The sequence below is a fragment of the Gekko japonicus genome, unplaced genomic scaffold, assembly GCF_001447785.1.
Source record: "Gekko japonicus isolate JY-2015 unplaced genomic scaffold, Gekko_japonicus_V1.1 scaffold812, whole genome shotgun sequence".
NCBI lineage: Eukaryota > Metazoa > Chordata > Lepidosauria > Squamata > Gekkonidae > Gekko > Gekko japonicus.
Window position 1 is genome coordinate 768,179 of NW_015176474.1, and position 23,101 is coordinate 791,279.

The 23,101-nt window shown below is 45.0% G+C and overlaps 2 protein-coding genes across 2 annotated transcripts in view; one reads left to right on the forward strand and one right to left on the reverse strand.

Moving 5' to 3' along the window:
• The first annotated feature begins 5,006 nt into the window (after positions 1-5,006).
• On the forward strand, positions 5,007-10,768 carry LOC107123842 (tubulin beta-1 chain). Its single transcript, XM_015427183.1, has 4 exons — positions 5,007-5,155; positions 6,004-6,112; positions 7,790-7,900; positions 8,619-10,768. Exons 1-4 carry the CDS (start codon positions 5,099-5,101, stop codon positions 9,677-9,679), a joined length of 1,338 nt encoding a protein of 445 aa, XP_015282669.1. The 5' UTR covers positions 5,007-5,098; the 3' UTR covers positions 9,680-10,768.
• Positions 10,769-11,142: 374 nt separating this feature from the next.
• Positions 11,143-23,101, reverse strand: part of BPHL (biphenyl hydrolase-like (serine hydrolase)) — a 15,560-nt gene continuing 3,601 nt past the window's right edge. The window contains exons 3-7 of the mRNA XM_015427172.1: positions 21,228-21,394; positions 19,669-19,822; positions 19,178-19,309; positions 12,517-12,640; positions 11,143-11,357 (exon numbers count right to left, since the gene is read on the reverse strand). Coding sequence (XP_015282658.1) covers positions 11,270-11,357; positions 12,517-12,640; positions 19,178-19,309; positions 19,669-19,822; positions 21,228-21,394 — 665 coding nt within the window. The 3' untranslated portion in view covers positions 11,143-11,269. The remainder of the gene's footprint in view (positions 11,358-12,516; positions 12,641-19,177; positions 19,310-19,668; positions 19,823-21,227; positions 21,395-23,101) is intronic.

Genomic DNA, 23,101 nt, shown 5'->3' on the forward strand with positions numbered 1-23,101 from the left:
AGCCCTCCATGGCTTTGGTCCCTCATATCTGTGGAACCGCCTCTCCCTCTATATCCTGCCACGACACCTTTGCTCATCTGCACAGGGCCTTTTACAGGTGCCACCCTGTAAATGGAGAAAATCAGCAACTGCCCATACATGTGCATTCCCTGGTATGGCCCCCACCTTACGGAACGGTCTGCTTCATGAAGTCAGAAGGGTTCCCACCTTCCTGGTTTTCCACAAGCAAGGCAAACCAAAATTGTTTTTGCACAGGAACAATATGGTTCTGAAAGAGGCTTGGGTTAGGGACAGTAGGCTATACCAACGTCCCTGTTGAATCACCACCACACACAGCATTTTTTAAAACTGTATTTTGGAGGCTGCAGACTCTGGTTAAATAACAAACTATTTAAGTGCTTGTTTAGTGCTCATTTTAATGAGCTGCTAGGCTTTAATGATTTGTTAGACTTTTTGTTTGCTGAAATTGCCAGGAGATGAAATGTTCCTTAGAGGGATCACCCAAAGTCCCCGATATTTAGATGGTAGCTTTTTTTGCCCAAGGGATTCTGGCTTCGAGGCCTTGCAGATATTTTTGTGCCTCTCCTTGGTGGTGTGTGAAACTTTGTTCCCCTTGTGTACCGAACCACCAGTTTCTCATCAGCCTCCAAAAGTGAATATACTCCTCTTCTTACTGCAAGTGTTTTCTTTCAGAAACAAATAGTCTTTTCCTACTGTTAGTTCAGTAAAGAAACATCTGCTTTGAAACTGCATAGTGCAGGCATATTATGTCAAAGGCGCTCTTGCATAATCAAGCCCCTGGTAGGCATGCGTGCATGATGCCTTCATTGTGGTTATGCTGCAGTTCTCTTCTCTGTCTGAATGGCACAGGATTATGCAAATTACCTTGCACAGGCACAAATGCAACCAGTGACTCAGTTGAATCAAAGCGGCACTGTGCCCATGCAGGTCGTTTTCACCAGCCAGCTATGCTAACGAGACCAAAAGTAAGCAGGGCAGGAAGGGAGTAGTGGGAGGAAGAAGAGATGACCAGGTTAGCTGGCATTTTACCAAGGTTAGGACCATCCCTTGTGCTGGCACAATACCTCGTACAAAGCCCATGAGTGAGGGAATCTAGTGAATGAAACTGAGTGTGGTGTGTGTGTAAGTACCATTGAGACACTTCTGACTTATGGTGATGTCCTCCAAAACATCCTATCTTTAACAGCCTTCCTCAGGTCTTGCAGAAAGAGGGCCGGGGCTTCCTTGACTGAGTCAAGCCATCTCATGTTGGGGCTTCCTCTTTCCTTGCTGCTGTCAACTGTTCTTAGTGACTCTCGTCTTCTCATCATGTGACTAAAGCAGGATAGCCTCATTTTAGCTTCTAGGGAGAGTTCAGGCTTGATTTGATCTAGAACCCACTGATTTGTCTTTTTGGCTGTCCACAGTTATCTGTAAAACTCTCCTCCAATGCCACATTTCAAAGGAATCAACTTTCTTTCCGTCAGCTTTCTTCACTGTCCAAGTTTCAACCTCATACACAGTAATGGGGAATACGAATGGCATGAATTGCCTTGATCCTTACCCTGCGTTTTGTTTCCATTCTCTTCGTTTCCACCCCCCTCTCTTTTTGACTGATTTGTAAGGAGGTGGAGAATGAATGTTTTGCAATGTGAATTTGGTGAATATGTTTTGTGTGTGTGTGCTTGCGAGCCTGGAAGTCATAGTGACTTCTGGCAAACCCTAGTGGGGCTAGGACGTTTCAGAGAGGTGGCTTGATATTACCTGCCTCTGTGTCCCGGCCCTGGTATTCTTTAGAGGTCGCCCTTCCAAACACTTGCCAGGGTTGGCCCTGCTTAGCTTCTAAGATCTGATGAGATCGGGCTTGCTTGGGCTATCCAGGTCAGGGCATTTTGCAATGTAAATTTGAAAAGATAACAAGAAAACAAAAGATGCTACACCAGGCAGTCTGCTATGACCAGTGCACAACCTCTTAAATATAATCATCAATGTCTTCAGCTGGGTCTGTTGGATGAAGCCAATCACAATACGGGGAACGTTATCTCCCCATATGCATCCTGGAGAGCCTTGCGCTGTGCAGGCCAACACCCTTTGGTAGTCCCCGGCCCGAAAGACATCCACCTAGCCTCGGCCAGGGCCAGGTGAACCACGCTCCCACTTGAGATCAGGGCCCTGCAGGATCTATTAAGGTTCCGCAGGGCCTGTAAAATGGAGCTGTTCGGCTAGGCCTTTGGTTGAAGCAGCAGATGTCCAACCGTTTTGGCCTTCCCTGTTCATACTGCCCTCCTTGCCTACTCTGCATAGCCGTCTCCAGCACACTGGATGCCCCACTTATCACCTAGTTGTGCCCCTACAAGAGCCACTTTGAGCTCCCACAAATTGGTCTGCCATCTTACTTGAATTGGTTTTAATCTGGTTTTAAATTGTTGGTTTTAACACTATTATGGTATTGTTTCTAATGACATTGTTGTGATATGACTGTCGTGACCACCCTAAGCCTGCTTGCGTGGGAGGGCGGTATATAAACCAAATAACAAATAAAACACAGTACCAGACAAGGGGAGGTTGCTTTAAGAAACCCATGTGATCACTGGAATACATTGGTTCTTATGTTCATATAAGTGCATTGTGTTTCCTAGAGAACATATTTTGCTCCCAGAAATCTGCATGAGTCTACTCCTACACACAAGGAACTAGGAATTTGAAAACACAGAAAACGTTGTGATAGGGACAATGGTGAAAGGCAATATGGCATCAAACCCCACAGCAGAGTCACACAGAAAATGGGAAGCAGTTGTACATACAATTGTGATTTATGAGTCCCTGCAGGGAGTCTCAGCTCTGGAAATCTCAGCTGCGTGGCTTAAAGAAGGGTATAATAAGAACCAAGAATCCCAGACAGAGATTCAAATTAGGTTGCATTCCTAACTGCCTGGAAATAAATCCCACTGAAATCTGTAAGCCCCACTTCCAAATGAACACGTTGAGGACTGGCCGCCAACAGACCTTGCATGCGAGAGGCGAAAAGGATCACACTACACTACAAATGCCAAACGCAGCTTGGTGTAGTGGTTAGGAGAGCTGACTAATATGGGAGAACCGGGTTTGATTCCCCCCTCCTCCCCATGCAGCTGCTGACGTGACCTTGGGTCAGTCACAAGTTATCTCAGAGCTGTTCTCTCATGAGCAGTCCTCAAAAGAGCTCTCTCAGCCCCAGGGAAAGGAGTTTGTAAGCCACTCTGATACTCCGAGTGAAGGGTGGGGTATAAATCCTATCTCCTCCTCCTCTTCTTCTAACACTAGCCATCCCTGGCCTGTCCCAGTTCAAGGACAGAGAGAAGCAGACAGCAGGAAAGAGTCATTCTGAAACAGAACTGACATTTTGATGGGCATATCTATTTACATGTACAAAATGCCAAATGCTGGACTGGATCCAATTGGCTTTTCTGCTGCGTCTCACCCCATTCTCCCCCTTATTACAGTCCCATCTTACAGGGCTTTCTTCCATGCAGATACCATGACCTTTTTCGGGTGGCTAAAGGGGACTTATCCTTGGTTATAACGGTCCTTTCTGCACTAGACCTTAAATCCTGGTTCAATCCTGTCCCTGAATTTACATTCTACACTACACTCGAGTTCACCCCGGTCTCACCCCACACGGATGCTGTTATAACCAGGGATAAATGCAAGGTATTCTGTTGCGAGCTGAACTCTGATAAAATCAGGAATGAGATCCAAGTGCAGAAAGGACCAAACAGCATCCATTTATCCTGGGACAAGTGTGGGGTGAAACCGGTGTGAACTCGAGTGTAGTGTAGAATGTAAGTTCAGGGACAGGATTGAACCAGGATTTAAGGTCTAGTGCGGAAAGGACCGTATAACCAAGGATAAATGCAAGGTATTGTGTCCAGAGTTGAACTCTGATAAAACCAGAGATGAGATCCAAGTGTGGAAAGGACCACTGTGTGAACTGGCAAGATCCAGTTGGAAACTGCATTAAAGGTGGATTATTTAGTGCGTGTGATCACACAGCCGGTATAAAGCAGCTCCACTTCTTCTTTTTAAAAGGGTGGGGGCCTTCTCATGCATCAGGCTAAGCCAGTGCACTTCAGCCTTTCCAGACCTGGGACTCATTGAGCATGAGACCCACGGAGTTACAAGCATGTGACAGGAAGACATGTGACATCAGAGCCATGTAAATGGAAGAAGGGATACAGCATCCTGATCACACCAGGGTGGGCCCCAGGACTGTGAGCAGCACCTCAAGAGAGGCCGGAACAGGAAAGAAAACCTGCAGTGGTATATCACTGGGAGGGTCACTCCACCACTGAGTGACCTCAGCTTCACCTTCTTGCTGTTCCTCTGAAGCCCAAAGGAGGCAGGAGATGTAGCGCCTCTGCTCTCCATACACGAGTACCAAGCAGCAAGGACCTTCCAAAGGGCAGCACCGAACCCACCCCCAGGAGCACTACAGGTGCAAAGGGCCCACTTGCCAGTGCCAGTGGTGGCTGGGTCATTCCTGCTTGGCGCCAAAGTGGAGGGACACCTTTATCTCCTTGTCCTTGGTAGTCATTGCAGCAGGTCAACAGCCTCAGTTGCACAGATGTATGAAGCTGCTGCTGCCGCCCTGTACATACCGTCACAGCTCCATGCTGCCCTTTCTGGCCAGAAGCATCTCAGCTATGCCCGGATCTCAGGCAGGGAGGGGGATCTTTCCTGTGTCACCCGCCGCCCTACAGCTGAGCGTGGGTTTCCCCGCATGCAAAAAGCAGGTGTTCGTCCAACACGGCCTCTTCCTCGCCCTAAGAGGAACGCGGGCTGGAAGCGCCAGAGGCACTCCGCGTGGGCGGGAGAAGAGTCGAGCTCCTCGGCCCTCGCCTCCTCGCCGGAGACAATGGAGGTCCAGCTCTCCCTGTGGCCCCGCCCCACCGAAGGATCCAGCCGGCGCCCCGGAATGAATGGACGGGGCGGAGCGACGCAGCTCCCTATAAGGGAGGCCGGTGGAACGGCGCGCCCAGTTCTCAGCCGCTGGTGTCGGGGGCTGCGGGAGGTTGCGCACTGCTAGAGGGGCGAGAGAGAATCTGTCTCAACAGCAGCCATGCGTGAGATCGTGCACATCCAAGCAGGCCAGTGCGGGAACCAGATCGGAGCCAAGGTAAAGGGGGGAGGGGTGTGCCTTCCTGCCTGCCTGCCTTGTTGCAGGGCGTGGGAATACGGCAACATCCCTTGGAAAAGAGGGCGGTGGCGGCAGGCGCGCGGTGGCCGGGGCCGCCTCTCTAGGGTTGATTTTTTTCTTTTCTTTTTTGGGCACCCTGCGTCTAATCAAAAGCCCTCTTTATTTGGGGGGGGGGGGTTTCCGCCTGCCGGTGTTTCTTCCTCTCCTTGCAAAGCATCCTATTACCATGCCGCTCCCCCTCCCCCCGTCTTTCTCGCTCCCTTAGTACCATCTCGTGTGGCTGACAATCGAGGGCCTCCCTTCTCCATCTTGAGAAGGAGGGGGGGGGATATTTTTCCTATGAACCTCTTATTCCCGTGTTGGTTGGACGCCTTTTCTGCCCCGTCACTCCCCTTAGTCGCTGGTGCAAGAATCCGGCTGCTATCATCGCAGGCTGCGGTTGCCTCGCCCTGTTGCTGAGCTTGCACTCTGCAAGTCGGAGCAGTTCTACCGGGAGGGCGGCGTGCGCGCAGGTCGTAAAAGCCACAAGCGCCTTGACGCAATCCGGGCTTTACATTTTCTCTCCCCCCCCCCCCCCCCCCCGTGCTTTCTGGAAATAATGAAGCTTTAAAAACAAACAATAGTGCTACCTGTTGAGGGGCGGGTGTGTCTGCAAAAGGGGCATCTTTGGCTGTGTGTTTTTGCCTCGGTGCCCTTCGCTGGTGGCGGTGGCCACCGTCGAAGGTGGGCATGGCCGCTGGATGCGGCTAAGGCGTGGCAGCAGCAGCAGCAGCCCCTTTCGCGTTTCACGAGTGGCTGCCTCATGGCTCTCCGCGATCCTATTCCAGTTCTGGGAGGTCATCAGCGACGAGCACGGCATCGACCCCACCGGCAGCTACCACGGAGACAGCGACCTGCAGCTGGAGAGGATCAACGTCTACTACAATGAAGCGGCTGGTAATTCCGCATTTCCTTGGTTTCCCGAGGGCTTCCTAGCAATGCTTCCTCTAAGCTGTAGAGTCTTGTGAGCAAAAATTCTACTTTGTGAGCTGTTACTGGCATTAAAGTTGCGAGCCGGCGATTTGGCTGCTGCACAAATTAGTTTGCTCTGGAGCCACCCTTCCTGAGCTAAGGCAAAAATGTGTGAGCCGGCAGCTAAAAAACCGTGAGCTAGCTCACACTAACTCAGCTTAGAGGGAACTCTGCTTCTCAGTCCTTAGAATTAATAGGAAGTTGTTTCTTGCAGGGTATCTTGGTGGGCTGGTGGTAATATGACTCTTCATTCTGCCTGCCTTTGCAAACTACTAGGAAAGGGCCCTCAGTAGATGACCACATGGTGTGTTGGGCACCTCTCTAAAGATAATCCTTCCTGGAGGAGAGGGCAAATAACAGCCTCTCTTGAACAGTTTTTTAAAAAAATATGTTTTAAAATGTATAGATTTTAATGAAATTGGACACATTAAAAACCTTTCAATTAAACTTGGAAATTGGTCCCTTGACTAAATATTACAGCCCTTATTAAGGAGAGACGTTTCTGGCTAGAAAGCAGTGCTGTTGTTTCTAAATATTGAAAGCTATCATAGATCCTGAATTTCTGTAATTTGGAAAGCAACTTTACAAATGCTTGCATACAGTGAAATTTTCCAGCTGTGCCTGCTGTCTTTTCCTCATATTGAATAGGGTGCTTTTAGTGCTGTGCTGATTTGTAATAGTCTTTGCTGTGTTGTGGAATGACACTGCAGATGGGAAGAGGGAGCACATGGAATCCTTTGTTGAGCCGCTTCACTTAGAATCAGTAGCACTCGGCATTGCTTACTCTGAGCCAGTGCACCGCTTTCCCATTACTGTCACTGGAGAGATGAATGGGAAACGAATACTTTTTCTCCCCTCCCTAGGTAGACATTAGACATTTCCTATTTAAAAGTTCAGTTTCAGTCACTGCATGTTTTTGCAATACAGTACAGTCGTTACAGTATATTGCGTATTATTTTGCATGTGTTCAATATTATTCTTTCAATATCCAGGATCTAATCTCAGTGGCTTCACCTAAAAAAAAAGGGGGGTACCACTATTTTAGTAATCAATCCATGTTCCTCAGCAAGGGGAAGAATAGCAGGCCTTCCTACTGAATGGCCATGAATGGAGCAATTCATCTCTCATTTCTGTTAAATCCCACCGTCTGCTTTAGTCAAGTCTTTGCCCTGCTTCTGTTACAGCTGCGTTAGCTAATGGCGGGGGCACTAGCAAGTGTACTTACAGAAAAACCTCACTTGCTGAAGTTTACATGTTCTCCTGTCTATGCTTGAGGAAATGTACTTCTTGGTCAAGACCTTGCCAGCATAACCAAAGACCTCGGCTAAAGTCAGTATTCTGCAGCTGGTGCCGGAAACCTATTTTCTGCGGTGGTGTGATCTTTCATTAGTATAGTGGATAACACTGATCATTTGCCAGCTAAGATCTGTTATGGGTATGTTTTTTGTTGTTCACGGGAACAGATGTAAAAACTTGCTGTTCCATCAAGAGCAATTCAATACGCGTCTCTGAATAAGGCTGAAGCTGCCAAGAGCACATTAGCTGGCAGACATTTAACAAGGTTGGCTGTGTCTGTAACATTAGCTTGTGTTCTTCCTTCAGGTAACAAGTATGTGCCTCGTGCCATCCTGGTTGACTTGGAACCTGGAACAATGGACTCTGTCAGGTCTGGACCTTTCGGGCAGATATTTAGACCCGACAACTTTGTCTTCGGTACGTAAGGTTGTTTCAGCTACTGGGAGCCTTTGTTTTTGCCTTGAGTAAATCGGCTGCTGCAGAAATGTAAGCCTTTGCATGCGGCTGCTTAGCATGAAAACGATCTCTGCTGTCCTTCTGTAGACCCCTGAATTCAAGACTTGACAAAAATCTCTTTGTGAATGTAACTACAAGTGAGGAAGTAGGAAGCTTTTCCCTGAGTCAGATGGCAGAAATGTGCTAAGCAGCAAAAAGTGTCTGAAGGTCCCAAATCCAGTCCCCAGCATTTCCAGTTAAAAGGTTTATCCGAGACCAGCTATTCAGAGTAGACAGTACTGACCTTGATAGAACAGTGGTCTGACACAGTGCAAGACAACTTCATGTGACCGAGATGACCTCATACAAATACTTAGTGACCCTACACAAAATCTCTTCTTCTGACACCTCTAAAATCTGTCTTCATGGTCTTGGCTGACCTTCATGCTTCAAATTCTTTTGGCCCAACTGACTTTTTTCCAAAGTTGGACATGTTTACCATTGGGCTTTAACTCTGATAGATCATGATGTGGAAGCATGAAGACAAGTTGGTTGCTAGAGGGAAGAGAGAACCATACTTTGTAGGCAGTGTCTAGGAAGAGGTTCATGAATCACTAGTTCAACCACAAGAGGTGAGTATCATGGGCCAATAAAGGAGAAATTTATCATTGTGTCTGATGCATTTTTCTCCTTCCTCTAGGCCAGAGTGGTGCTGGGAACAACTGGGCCAAGGGCCACTACACAGAGGGAGCCGAGCTTGTAGACTCTGTGTTGGATGTGGTAAGGAAGGAGTCTGAGAGCTGCGACTGCCTGCAGGGCTTCCAGCTGACCCATTCCCTGGGTGGCGGCACCGGATCTGGTATGGGAACTCTTCTCATCAGCAAAATTAGGGAGGAGTACCCGGATCGCATCATGAACACGTTCAGCGTAATGCCATCTCCCAAGGTCTCAGACACAGTGGTTGAGCCATACAATGCCACCCTTTCTGTCCACCAGCTGGTGGAGAACACAGATGAAACCTACTGCATTGACAACGAGGCCTTGTACGACATCTGCTTCCGCACACTGAAACTGACAACTCCTACCTACGGGGATCTCAACCATTTGGTCTCTGCCACCATGAGCGGGGTGACCACCTGCCTCCGGTTTCCTGGCCAGCTGAATGCTGACCTTCGCAAACTGGCCGTCAACATGGTGCCTTTCCCTCGCCTGCACTTCTTCATGCCCGGCTTCGCTCCCCTCACGAGCCGTGGCAGCCAGCAATATCGTGCCCTCACGGTGCCGGAGCTCACCCAGCAGATGTTCGATTCCAAGAACATGATGGCAGCCTGCGACCCACGCCACGGCCGCTACCTTACGGTGGCCGCCATTTTCCGGGGCAGGATGTCCATGAAGGAAGTGGATGAGCAGATGCTCAACGTCCAGAACAAGAACAGCAGCTACTTTGTGGAATGGATCCCCAACAACGTGAAGACGGCCGTGTGTGACATCCCACCCCGGGGCCTCAAAATGTCTGCCACGTTCATCGGCAACAGCACCGCCATCCAGGAGCTGTTCAAGAGAATCTCGGAGCAGTTCACGGCCATGTTCAGGCGCAAGGCCTTCTTGCACTGGTACACCGGCGAGGGCATGGATGAAATGGAGTTCACGGAGGCGGAGAGCAACATGAATGACCTGGTCTCCGAATACCAGCAATATCAAGATGCCACTGCTGACGAGCAAGGTGAATTTGAAGAGGAAGGAGAGGAGGATGAGGCTTAGGATCTGAGTAGGTTTTAGTGCAATTGGGCAAGTGTCGAGGAAGGTTCTGATCAGTTACAAGAATGCATGCTTCAATTTTTGATTGGTGCTTTTTTTACTGTTGCCCTGTCAACAGTTTTTGTGACCTCTCTATGTTTTTAAATTTTTGTAAATATTGGCTCAGTGGTTTAAGGTGGATCCCCTACAGGTAAATAAAATAAAGCTGTTTTCCACCCCGGATACTAGGGTTGTAACCTGCCCATTTATTGGGTTAAAATCAGCTTGTTTAAGCCATCTGTAGAAAGAAAATGTCTTGGCCCTAATCCAAAGGCTAAACCAGAATTATTTATTTGGTTGCTTCCTGGTAGGTTTGAGAACTCCCTCTTTTACCATAAAATGATTTTTGCAAGTATGAGGAAAAGCTAATGAATTTCTACGTAAGATTTATGTAAAATTTATTTTGGTTATTACCCTTTCTATTTTCCTTGTGTTTTCACAATGCACAGTGTAGAAGTGTTTATATTTGCAATCTAATTTATGTGTTATGATGTTCATTTTTAATTGCAAATACTGAAGATAAAAGGCAGCCCCTTTGGATTGCTCAAATGATGCGAGTACCTCAATTTCACTTGCCTCATTAAGAGATTCCTCCCCCCTTCCTGTCAGGAGCTGCACATCAAAAGTGATCTCATAAAATAAATCCCACCTTTCATATGATAAAAAGTGGTTGCTTTCTGGCTGTACAGTTGTAGGTGTGTTTTTTTTTTAGTACAATGGGGGTTATATTTCTGGAAGTTTTTTTAAAAAATATCTAAGTGGCCTGTGTTCAAAACTGTATCTGAATTCTCTTTAGCAGTGGTCCTTCAACTGAAAAGTGGACCTAGCTTTGTGAAAGACAGGGAAGGTATGCTTAAAAACCAGTGGGGGGGGGGGGCATACTCATAGCCTAGGTCAGGTTCTGATGGCCAGGATGAAGCATGCTTTCTGTGGCTGTGTTTCTGTTGGCATTTTCTGTGTTCTGTGCAGTCTCACCAAGGATCTCTGTAACTGCCATAATCCAATTTATTCTGATGACTTTTGTGTGATGGTTAATTTTGAGGACTCTATATAAAGGCATGTGTTCTGAGTAATTCCTGTTTGGTGTGTTCTTCAAGACTTTTGGCACACAGTTCAATTCAAGGATGCACTTCCAGTCTCATAGTTTAATTCTTGTTTTGTCAAAGAAACAAGACAGCTTCGTTTGTACACCAAGCCACTTGGTACAGGAAGACTTCATTGACCCCCGTGGCAGTGAAAGACAAAGACATTTGATTTCTTACCCCACCCTCCATCCCTTAAGTATGACTAGAGTTGCCAATCTCCAGGTAGTGGATGGAAATCTCCCACTATTACAACTGATCTCCAAGTAACTGAGAAATGTTCACCAGGAGAAAATGGTCACTTTGGAAGTTGGACTCCGTGGCATTATGTCTCAACCCCCCCCCCGAGGCTCCACCCCCCAAAAACTCCAGGTATTTCCCAACACGCAACTGGCAACCCCTAGGTATGAGTCATATGGGCACTCTTACTAGGAATAAAGGTAGGCTTATGCCTAAACAGTAAGCAAGCATCCTACAGAAGAAATCTTTCTACCAGTCTGTTAAATTCCTCAGCAAAACGTAGGTGTAGATTATGTTTTCCTTCAGGCATAAAATGCAACCTGAAAAAGACAAGTGGTGAGTTAGTTCTTGGTGTACACAACAGTAGTGTGACCTTAGATACAACAGTAGTGAGTAGTGTGACCTTAGATAAAGACCCTTGTAATTGTGTCTCAAGTGCAGTCCAGAATTAACTGGATGACTGACAACACTGACATAATGAAGATCTTGGTTGTAGTCTACTGCAACAATGACAATCTGTCATGGTTTCTGTTCAGCTGCTTCAAATACTATGCCACTATTGCTCAAGGCCTGGCTTTGGAGTAAGGGCAAGTCAATGTATTAAGGCCTTTGGAAGTGAAGGAAGGGAACAAAATTATCACATAACCCTATTCAAAACACTGAGAGCTGCACACTCTCTGCTCTTCAGAACTTCTGTCAATACAACTACAGTGAAGCTGCAAACAGGTCTATGACTCCCATCTTCAGCATGCTGATTTGGAAGCTGGGGTGTTCCATGAAGGTTTTTTCTCCGACCCATAAACAATTGTTTGGGGTGGATCCAGTAATGATTGAGCAGAAAATAAAACTTAGAGCAGTTCCACTTCCACAAGCCATTAGTACAATAGCTGCAGCAATATGTAGTACACAAATATAATTTTAGTGAAATAATGCAGCTGGGTAGTAAGGAGGAGAATGGGAGGGGAGTGAAACGCTTGCTGGATCCAACCCAATGTCTCCAAGCAAAACCACCAAAACATTCTTTAACCCAGCTTATTTTTACTCTGATTAGCACACCAGTGGTGAACTCTCTCCATAAACTGTTCCATAGAATTTATCTCTTCAAAATGAATAATCTGTAAAATTATTCCTGTGCTTCCTAATACTTGTGCCCAGGGCAGAAAAAGATACTCATGTTACTTAGACCAATACTGAGATTAGCAATGGGGAAAATAGGCACTGAGCTGTTTGAAGGGAGCTCCAGGTTGACTTGGTAGGCAAATGGTATCTGGGTTCTTCCAGAAGACCCATATGGAACATCAGAAAGCAGCAATAGACAAGTATTCAGGCACAACACTGGGTTATTCTCTCCCAACTAGAACTACAAAGAGATCCTAAAAGTAGTCCTCAAAATGGATTCTTGGCTACATAAGACTATGAAGAGCATAACATCTCTTTGCAATGGTTTTAAAACATCATGAAATTAAGTGGTTAACTTACTGTGACTCTTTGATATGCTTGTGTAGGTACTCAGGGTGAAAGCGTGGCACCAGAGGGTCTTTCTCTCCATGGATTATTAATGTTGGGCACTTAATATAAGGCAGTAAAGTTTGACAGATACTACCTGTGGGAGAGAAAGTGGGGGGGGCAGAGTTTCAGGTTAACTTAATATTGGGATTTGGGAATATCAGAAAATGTTGATCTTTTTCAGATTCAATATACCCAAACCTGAAAAATACTGATTTTTTTTACACACACCCCTAGTCCAGAGTATAGGTTGCACATCAAAATAATCAGATATTGTGACACACCCATTTCTTTTAAAACCAAGCATAGCTTTCCATGATCTATACTATCAAAAGCTTTGCTGTAATCTAGGAAACACAAGCTAATTTTCTTGTATGCTCCAATAACCAATGTAAATTCGCAGTATGATCTCCAGTCCCTCTTCCTTTTCTGATTCCAGCTTGAACATCTGGCATTTGTCATTCCATATATGGTAAAAATGTTTGTTGTAAGATTTTGAGCATCACAACTTGCGTGAGAAATTAATGTGATCATCTGATAGTTGCTGCAATCTTTGACATCTCCCTTTTTCAGAATTGGAATGTAGATGGAGTGCTTTTGTTTTGTTTTCTATATTTGTTGGCATATTCTTGTTAAGATTCTGATGGACTCAGTTTCTGGAGCTTGAGATAGTTCTACTAATGTCCCCTCTACTCCTGGTTTTTCCCAACTGCTGTCAGTATAGCTTTCATTTCAATTTTTAAAACTGTAGGTGGTGCTTCAAAAGATTCTTCTTTGAATTAATTTGTCATCCTTTCATGTCTTCTGTACAGTTCTTCAGTGTATTGTTCCCATATTTTCTTTATTTTGTCCTATTCAGTTAATGTAATTCCATATTGATCTTTCAGCTTTCCTAGCCATGGTTTAAATTTTCATTTTTATTTCTTGGATCTTGTGGAACAGATCTCTTATTCTTCCTTTTTTGTTGTTTTGTTCTATTTCTTTACATGGTTATTATCATAGTTCTCTCTGTCTCTGTGCAAGTCACTGGACTGCCACATTTAGATTTCTGATTCCATTTCTGTCACCTTTTACTTTTGCTTCTTGTCGGTCTTTGCAATTTTAAGAGTTTCATCAGTCATCCATCAAGGTTTTTCATTTCTTCATAAGGTGTAATAATTGTAATGTAGACTAACAATCTGAGCATGGGTAAACAGAATTGGCCCTGGTCAGTATTTGGATGGGAGACCACTGAGGAATACCAAAATTGCTACACAGAGGCAGGCAATGGCAAACCACCTCTGAACATCTCTTGCCTTGAAAACACTTTCGTTTGCTGTAAGTGGGCTGTGACTTGATAGGGGGGGAAAGTTAACAACGAGAGCTGATAATCTTGTTTTCCCCCCTCTCATTTAATACTTTGGAGAACCTTAATTTGATGGAATTTTATGCTGGGGGTGCTTTTGTTACCAGCCTTTAGCCTTTGAAGTTTGGATGCACTCTAGCCGATAGTGACAGGGTGCTGCAATAAGATAAACCTGATTCAAGAATATATCCACTCAGTATATCAAAACAGAAGAATTAGAAATGCATATTTGGCTAGTTTGGGGTTTTTTAAAAAATTGTGCCACTGCCAAAAGTTTTACACTGTATTAATGCTAAACTTCTTAAAATTCAAAAATGCAGTAGACTAATTTCTGAGGAGCTCCCAGAAGGCTCCAAACCCTGGAGGTTTTTTAGCAAGGGAGAATCAAGAAATTAAAACACGGCTAATGATAATGTCTGCTGTGTGCGTTCCTAAACAAGACTTATACCCTTTCTCAATCCACGGTGAAATCAGTGGGCTGAGAAGGATGTCACTTTTCTTAGGAGTACATTGTTAGCTTCCCTGTCCTTAACAAATGGAATGCAGTGGCCACAGAAAAGGCACTTTGGATGTCCTTGGATGGAAAGCTTTTCCAAGGCAGAAACTAGCACTGAATTTTGATTGCTTTTTAACTAAAACTGGCAATGATTGACTTGTGAGATGGAGAAGGAGAGGTAGGCAACCTTCATTTGTACTTAAGATGGTAACACTAAACTGGAAAACAGGAATGCTGCAATTTGGCAGTGTGCCACTTCCCTCCCACACTGTTCAACAAGCTGTTAGAGAGAGGTATGGGTTTGGACAGTCCTACGATTATTTTAGGGTTCAGAGTTTTTCTAATTCCAGCTCCTGGTGTTTCCACCAATGGCCTGCCTCATTGTTTGGGGAAATTAGCTATGCGGCAGGAAAGACCAGAGGGGTACAGGGACTGCACACCAATTGTATGCCAAGGTCCGGTACAATAGGAAGACTCCAGATTTGATGAGTAAATTAAATAGTTTTTATTAAAGGATTTCCCTAATTACAAGCAGACTAAGCATTCAAAAACAGCAAGCAATACAGAACTAAGAAAGCAGAGGTAACTGATAGCAAACAGAGGGGTCAGTTACAAGGTAATACAAGCTGTCCAGATGTGCAGGGGTCCGTGGAGATGAGATTATGGCCCAAACCAAAGTTTGGGGACGAACTGCCAGTTGGCATCAGCGGCAAACACACAAAATCTGAGGCTATGTGCTCTGATGGATATAGACATTGGAAAACAGTGCTGACCAATGGGAGGTCTTGAGGGGCTTACCCCAGGTGAAGACAAAAGATTACCTGGGCCAATCATGGGTCCCAGGAGGTCCGGCATCAGAAAGAGCCAGACCTAGGTGTGACTAATGAGGTTCTAGAAGGGCAGAGCCTGGATTAACAATAGCATTGATGGGTTTAACCAGGTGCTGGGTGGCTAGTTGAATGGGTTTTCTGAACACTAATGGTTCAGTCAAGGCAGGTTGAAAAGGTTCCCAGGGTTATACAAAAGGTGGGAGATGAGTCTCTGATTAGCGTCAGGAAGGATCACTAAACATTTGAATGTATGATTGGTTTATCTCAGTACCTTGAGGGAAGGAGCAGGAAAGATAATTGTGAAGACAAAGGATTCTCATGTAGACATAGGTGCATAAAAAAGGGCTGGGTGAAGTTCTGGAGACGAAGGGCCATTTGCCAGGTGGCCTTTGAATAGCCTTTAGAAATGTAGATACTTTACCTGGTGGAACTGCCATTGTTTCATAGGCATACCTTTCTGGGTGGTGGTGGGGGGAAGACTGGAGTTTTGCTCTGAGGGATGCCTTTATGCCACCTGAAAATGGAGAGCCTTTTCCAGAGCTATGGCTTGCTCCATGTTTCAGAAGCAGGAGTGCCTTCCTTGGCCTGAGCTTGTGGGTCTCTACTTCAGGTTAGAATGTGGGCTGCCCATGCTGTTGGGGCTACCCTAGAGTAAGGCAGCACCTCTGGGCTACACTGGTTGGTCTATAATTCCTGGGGAGCACTGTTTTGATGGCACTCTGGCCTGGTTCCTATTATTGGGCTCCTAAACATGGTTAAGAGATGAGGAGTATGCTCTGGGCTTTGTCCACAGTGTAGCATCTTATCTTCAATGCCACTAAAACTAACCTAAAGCACTAGGCACTAAAACACAAGAGAACCAGACTCCCTTGTGACCAGGTCTGTATACTTTAGATGCAAACCATAGTTGCAAGGGTAATCTGGGTAACACAGAAATTGTGCCCTAATGCAGATGTAGTGCTACAGTGTGGTTAAAGTAAAAATATACAGAACGTTACTGGGGAGGCCCCAAGTTTGGCTTGAAAGCCTCCATATCCAGAGGCAGCAGTAGGAGAGGGCCTCAGCCTCTGTGCCTTGCTTCTAAGGCCACTGTTTGGCTACTGTATGAAACAGTATGCTAGACTAGACAGACCACTGGTCTAGTCCGGCAGACTTTAATGTTCTTCTGGAACATCTGTGGCTAAATTCAAGTTATTTGGACTACTTGTAATTTGTGTGGTTTTATATTTATTAAATGTAAATTGAATATTATCAGTGAATATAAACTTTCAGATGAAGATGCAAGTTACTAGGAAGAAGGAATCCATTTCAGTCTTGTGCTGTCTGTTCTTGTTAATACAGCTAGGCCAAGAAGGAGTGGGTGGGACAGGAGAGATGTTCCCCTGATTATTTATGGCCCCTCTTCCAGTGCCTGCTGTCGGATAATATTATTGGGCACTGGAGCACCTATATTCACCTGAGATGAGGGGCATGGGGTCTGATGATATTGTCTATTGTGCCATCGACTGTTTTATTGCTTTTATTGTTTTATGGACTGCATGTTGTAAGCTGCCCTGAGCCCACTTGTGGGATAGGGTGGGGTATAAATTGAATAGATAGATATAGATATACATACATACATACTCACAGGGCTTAAAGCTTCTTCTTTTTTCAAAGACAATTTATTAGGATATAGTAAAAAAAGTTCAAACATACTTCAAAACTTATACAGTTATATATCCATCCCTCCTCCCTTTCCCCCCCCTTCTCGGCTTCCCACAGTGCTCCAACCTCCAGCCCAATTCTTAAATTTTCTCCATACCTCCTTTTCCCCTTATTCATATCCACAGGTAACTTATCCTTCAAGTGTTATTCTTATACATTTATCTATTTTCTACTATCATTTAATCATCAATAGGGCTTAAAGCTTCTTGCCCCTCAAAGGCAGCATGTTTTAAACTACCTTTCACTCCATGCCTCATATGATAGTTGTATGAGTGGCAAAAAGCAGTGCAGGAGGGAAGAGAAAAAAGATACAGAGCAAGACTGAGCCAACGGGTGGGGAGGGCTCCTCACTGCGTTGCTTTAAGCCCCAAGTGAGAGAGAAAGGACACAGGCATATCAGTATTTTTTTTTGTCTTCTGGGGCTTAAAGTGGCTGGGAGGAGCATATTTCACACCAGGGAGACAGTGCTGAAAGGAAGAACGGAGCTAACCCTAACCCACACACAGCACCACTGTCCCAGTCCTTCTGCTGCTTTATCAGCTGCATCTCTAGGGTGTTTTCCAGACAGGGACAGGCTTGTGTAGGTTAACCCCATTGCAGCTGGAGCTGCCAATACGGCACAGTAGCAGCAGGGCTGCCACATGGCAGGTTTCCCCATAGTTTCCCTTTCCCAGGCCCCCAGCAGTGGCCACCCCCCTGGGGCTACCACCAGGCCTTTCCCCATTTCCCCATAACAATAATGTATCCAGTACTCCCTCTAAGCTGTGGAGTTTTGTGAGCAAAAGTTCTACTTTGTGAGCTACTGGCATTAAAGTTGTGAGCGAGCAATTTGGCTACTGCATAAATTAGTTTGCTCTCGAGCCTTCCTTCCTGAGCTAAGACAAAAATGTGCGAGCCGGAGGCTAAAGAACTGTGAGCTACCTCACACTAACTCAGCCTAGAGGGAATACTGTCTGTATCATGTCTGAATTCCCAGCTTTTGTTTTTAAAAAAGGTCTCTAGCCCAGGGCACACTGGCACCGGCCAGCACCCACTGAACTTTTCAGAAGGTGGGCAGGGCTTGTTATCAGAAGGACTGGTAAGCACCTGTGCTTTCCTTAGTCACTGTATGGTTCCATTTTCCTCTTGAGGTGTTCCTTCTTCACAGGAGGTGTGACGGGGGTATTCCATTTACCTCTGCCTCCTGTGGCAGCCATTTTGGGGTGGTGCTCTCTACCCCTCAAAATTCCAAAGGTACCTGCAGGTTCAAAAACGGGTTGGGACCCCTGCCTTTCCCCTTATATCTCTGTAATGACAGGATCTAGGGCAGTGGTACTCACTCGGCAGCTGAAGAGCCACATTCGCAATTACCATTGACCAATAAAGCCACGTTTACCTCCATCCAGTGTCCCCTCTAAGCTGAGTTAGTGTGAGCTAGCTCACAGTTTTTTAGCCTCCGGCTCACACATTTTCGTCTTCGCTCAGGAAGGAGGGCTCCAGAGCAAACTAATTTATGCAGTAGCACAACCCTCAGCTCACGAACCGTGAACTGGGTGAGGCTCGTCATGAGATTAGGTTCATGACGAGGTTCGTGCCCATCCCTAGTATAGACCCACAGTCCCTAATCATTTATCCAAGCAAGTTTGTAAAAACCATTTTGTGCAGTGTGCAGAAAAGCCCTCTTGAATAGTTCAGTTTTGCATAGTTTGCACAAAGCCAGGAGAGTGGGAACTTTCCTGACCTCCTTGGACAAAGTGTTCCACAAGGCCCCAAACTCCATCTCTCTCTCTCTGGGTCTAACCTGAGGAACACAGCACTTAGGAGTGCCTGTAAGTGCACATGAGGGGAAGTTGAGGGGAAAGTTATGTCTCGTTAAGACTTTAGACATCATCCATTCTGATCTCATAAATTTGTATATGAAGTAAAACTAACACCTGACTAGTGATCAGAAGAAGGAACATAATGGAGGGGAGAGGAATGTATATTTATAGTAGATATATAGGGGGGGTTGTTATTTTTATTTATATCATTAAACGAAAAATATGTTTGTTTTTAAACTATCCCAACGTGCTTCCTTACATTGCACCTCGTTTGTTATTTTGTTGCCCTTTCATCTCTACTCTGTTTTTAAAAAATGACAATTCCATAAGAAGGAAATGTGATAAAAATGAAGGTTTTTTAATAATGGTGAAATAAACTGAAATGCAGCCCAGGTTTTGCATAGGCACAGGCTAAACCTCATCAACTGCTATTCCAGTTTTATGCCATGAGATTTCTTACCATTTGGGTTGTGCATAAGTTGAGAGATTCCATCCACCCAGGCTTCACAGGTTCTCGAAAAGTATTCATATCCATACATTTCTTCCATTGGTTTTCTGGCTTTTTCACTCCATTTGGAAACATCCCGGATAGCTAGAATATTAATAGAATCTGTACATTAATGCCTTCCCCAATGTATTTGTAAAACGCCCATCTGAGCATTGTAATATCATCAAATAAGCGCTCCACGTTTTGTAGGTAAGTTTAAATAATGTAATAAATACCAGTTTGCTTACGCTAGAACATTAGATTGTAAGTACACTGGAGTACTCTTTCCTGCAGTACATTTGCATATGAAGGAACTCAGCTGAGTAAAAGTCAAACCTTTTCCAATGTGTATGAAAAAACAGTGACTTATTCTAGTTCATATTATTTCAATTTCTGAAATGTTTCCGGTTATTCAGAAAAGAAGACTCAAGACTATGCACTGCCTTCATTCTCCCGCTACTTACCGCTGTAAAGTTTCACATCCTCTGCCGTAACACTGGCATTGGCTCCCCAAACCACCATCTTGTGGATAAGATGTGGATACTTTGCTGCAGCGATGAGTGCTGTTATTCCACCATCACTCCATCCTAATAGGGAGAACTTCTGAAACTTCAGTGCCTTGTTTAGTACAGCGAAAAAAGAACGGGGGTGGGGGGTGGGAAATCAGCTAAGTGGAACCACTGAACGGTTTTATCTCAAGGCAGATATTTCTTCAGGAGCAACATCAAATGAAAGGGGTTTAAAAGTGCTTAAGTTGGGCTATGCTCTGCCCACTGAGTTTACCAGGACTGTAGACAAGATCATACTGAGCCTGCTTTGCGGGGAGGGCGGGGTATAAATGAGACAAATAAAAGAAAAAATACTCAATACACAAGATCTATTCCCTTGTGCTGTCACAGTTCTTGTGGTTAATTTTGCTGTGTATTCTACACAAGCAGCCCTGGGGAACAGACAGCCTGCTGAGTGCTTGTGTGGAAGGTACTGAAAGGCCTCCAACCCCAGATAATGGTGATGCACAGTGGTAGGAGACAGGGTGAGAAGGAGGGTACTAGAATGTATTATGGGGATTCCCATATGCATACCTTTGTGCCGGCTCAGAAATATATATGGAGTGGGGAAGAGTTAAATATTTCCCCTTGGGTTTTAAGGCTAAAAATACAAAAGGGTTATTGGCTGGGTTCTTCAGGTCTCAACACAGTAAATTCAAACTGCACATGACCTATAATGGACCTATTCATGTGCAAAGAAAGAGCAGAGGAAACTTAAAAGAGTGAAAACTGCAGGGGTCATTTCCTGCAGGAGCGCACAGGAGCAGAGCTCCAGCAGTAAAGAGCCCAGGGGGCAGGCACATGCAACAAGCCCCACCCCCTGCTCCCAGCAGCCCTCAGTCAGAGCAAGAAGCAGCCAGGTAAGTTGCAGAGCCCCCCCCCCGGCCCACCCGGTCCAAAACAGTCCAGTGGCACCTTTAAGACCAAGTTTTATTCAGGTACAAGCTCTCCCTCCGCTGTGAGGACAGATCTGCACGCCCCCCCCCCTCAATAACTACCAATCCAAAACAGTCCAGTGGAGCCAGAAGGTGGGTGTTGCCTTCTGACACACTTCCAGTGATGTCAGGGGGTGTGGCATATGCAAATAACTTATGCTAATGAGCTCCTGCACCTCTTTTTCTACAAAATGACCCCTGGAAAAGTATTATTGGGGCTTCCTTTCATCACCATTCTTACCATAAAGACAGTTCCAGATGGGTAGCTATGTTAGTCTGTAGTAGCAGATCAAAATTTTATTTCAGTAGCACCTTAAAATCAACAAAATTTTCCAGGATATAAGCTTTCATTAGCCAAAGTTCACTTCATCTTCTGATTTATGAAAGCTTATATCCTGGAAAATTCTTTTGATTTTTAAGGTGTACCTGGTCTCAGATTTTCTTACCCTGTGATCTGTCTCCTCCAAATGCAGGAGGAAGATAGCCAATTTTCAGAAGCCTATTTCAAAAGATCAATTCTTTATCGCAGAAGAAATGTACCTGCATCAAGTCAACAGCATCCTTTGCATCTCTTTCAAAAAAATCAGGAGGAAAATCTCGAACTGGGGGGATAGATTTTCCATATCCCCGAGGGTCCCAGGCTACGACTGTGAAGAGGTGTTTGTTCATAGACTTCAACTGTGGCCCAAAATCAGTCTGGCCACTTCCTGAGAAAGAGAGAGGGATCCTTAAGAGTAAATAGTTATGCTACATACACTTTAAGATTAAAACTCTTACATGTAGTGCCAAATACCCACACTTATGTGTCTTCTCAGCTGAAGGAATTCTGCCTCTGAAACAATACTGTTGAAGACAGAACCATGAAACTTCAGTAACAGAAAATTCATTCATTTGCTGATTTAAGGAGAATTTGAGGATAATTTAGATTGATTTAAACAATATCATTAGTGCTGAACAACGTTTTGGCATCAGATCTGGATATGTAACATTTCTAGAAATTTTGAAACCATGTCAGGGCAACATATTTCCCAAGGGGAAAAAACCTGAAATATGTGCAATACTTCCTTTCTTATCTCCACCCATACATGAAGCTTCTGGCTGGGGGGGGGGAGGTGTAGGCAAATTTTTATCTCTCAACCTACCTCACAGGGACGTTGTGAGGGAAACAAGGATAATTCCCCTTTGTAGCATCCTGAGCTTCTTGGAAGAAGGGGGAATACAAATTAAGGGGGAATACAAAAGTATTAATCCATCAGTGTGAGACACAAATGTAAAAAAGAATCAAAATTCATATTGAGGCACTAGGAATTAACACTACCAAATGCAGGCTACTGCTGATTGATCTTATAAATTCATTTCTGTTCTGTATGCTGGATATGAAGGTAAATCTTCATGTCTTGTACTTTCAATGAGCAAGCATAGGGTGATGTCCTCCTAAAATGTCTTCCCAAGCAGCAAAGTGTTGTCTGTCATATAATCATTCACTGCTTTCACACTGTGTGAAATCAATGTGTGTCTGTAAAATGGGCCATGGAATAAGCAAAACAGTATATATATATTTTTCTTATTAATATTTTATTAAATTTTTCACAAAGTATTATAAACTGCTGGCCATGTGAAAGTAGACAGACAATAGTTTTTCAAGAAGTTGAACACAGTTTGGAAAAGGGATTCCTGCTTATGGTGGTCTCATCATCCCAAATTTTACCTCAGGTGAACATGATTTGTAGGATTTAAAAAAATTGTTTCTAAAACCTGACAACCAAACAGCAGTAGAACAAAGTAAGTGTTTCTGCCCACCCCAAGATGAGAGGCCTCTTTCAACATATTTTCAGTTCTAAAGAAACTACACTTCAAATAATTCAGCAATAAATGTGGAGAATTAAGAACAGAACAGCCCTGCTGAATCAGACCAGTAGTCCATCTAGGCCAGCATCTTGTGTTGCACAGTGGCCAACCAGCTGCCATGGACGGCCAAACAAACAGGGCCCAAAGACCAAGGCCCTTTCCAGATGTTGCTTCCTAGAACTGAATATGGAGGCTCGAGTGATGCTACGTCTCCCCCGTGGCAGATCTCCCACCCCCCACTGGCAGCTCTTGTTGACACTCAGCTGGATGGTGGGAAAAAATGGGGTGGGGACTGCTGGTGCTGTAAGGTTGTCCCAGAAGTGACATCGTTGTGACGTCAACTACGTATGCTTCCAGTGACCCCCTACCACTGAGTATCTCACTGGTTGCCAGCCTCATGCTGGCAACCCCAGGAGTTTCCCTTTACTCATCAGGGCTAGTAGCCATTGATGAACCTACCCAGTCAGTTCCCTACAATATTATTCAAATGTGCAGCCATGCTGTAAGAAACATCTAAGTCTTGTTCTTGTACGCATTCTGGAGGGAGGGAGGGAGGGAGGGAGGGA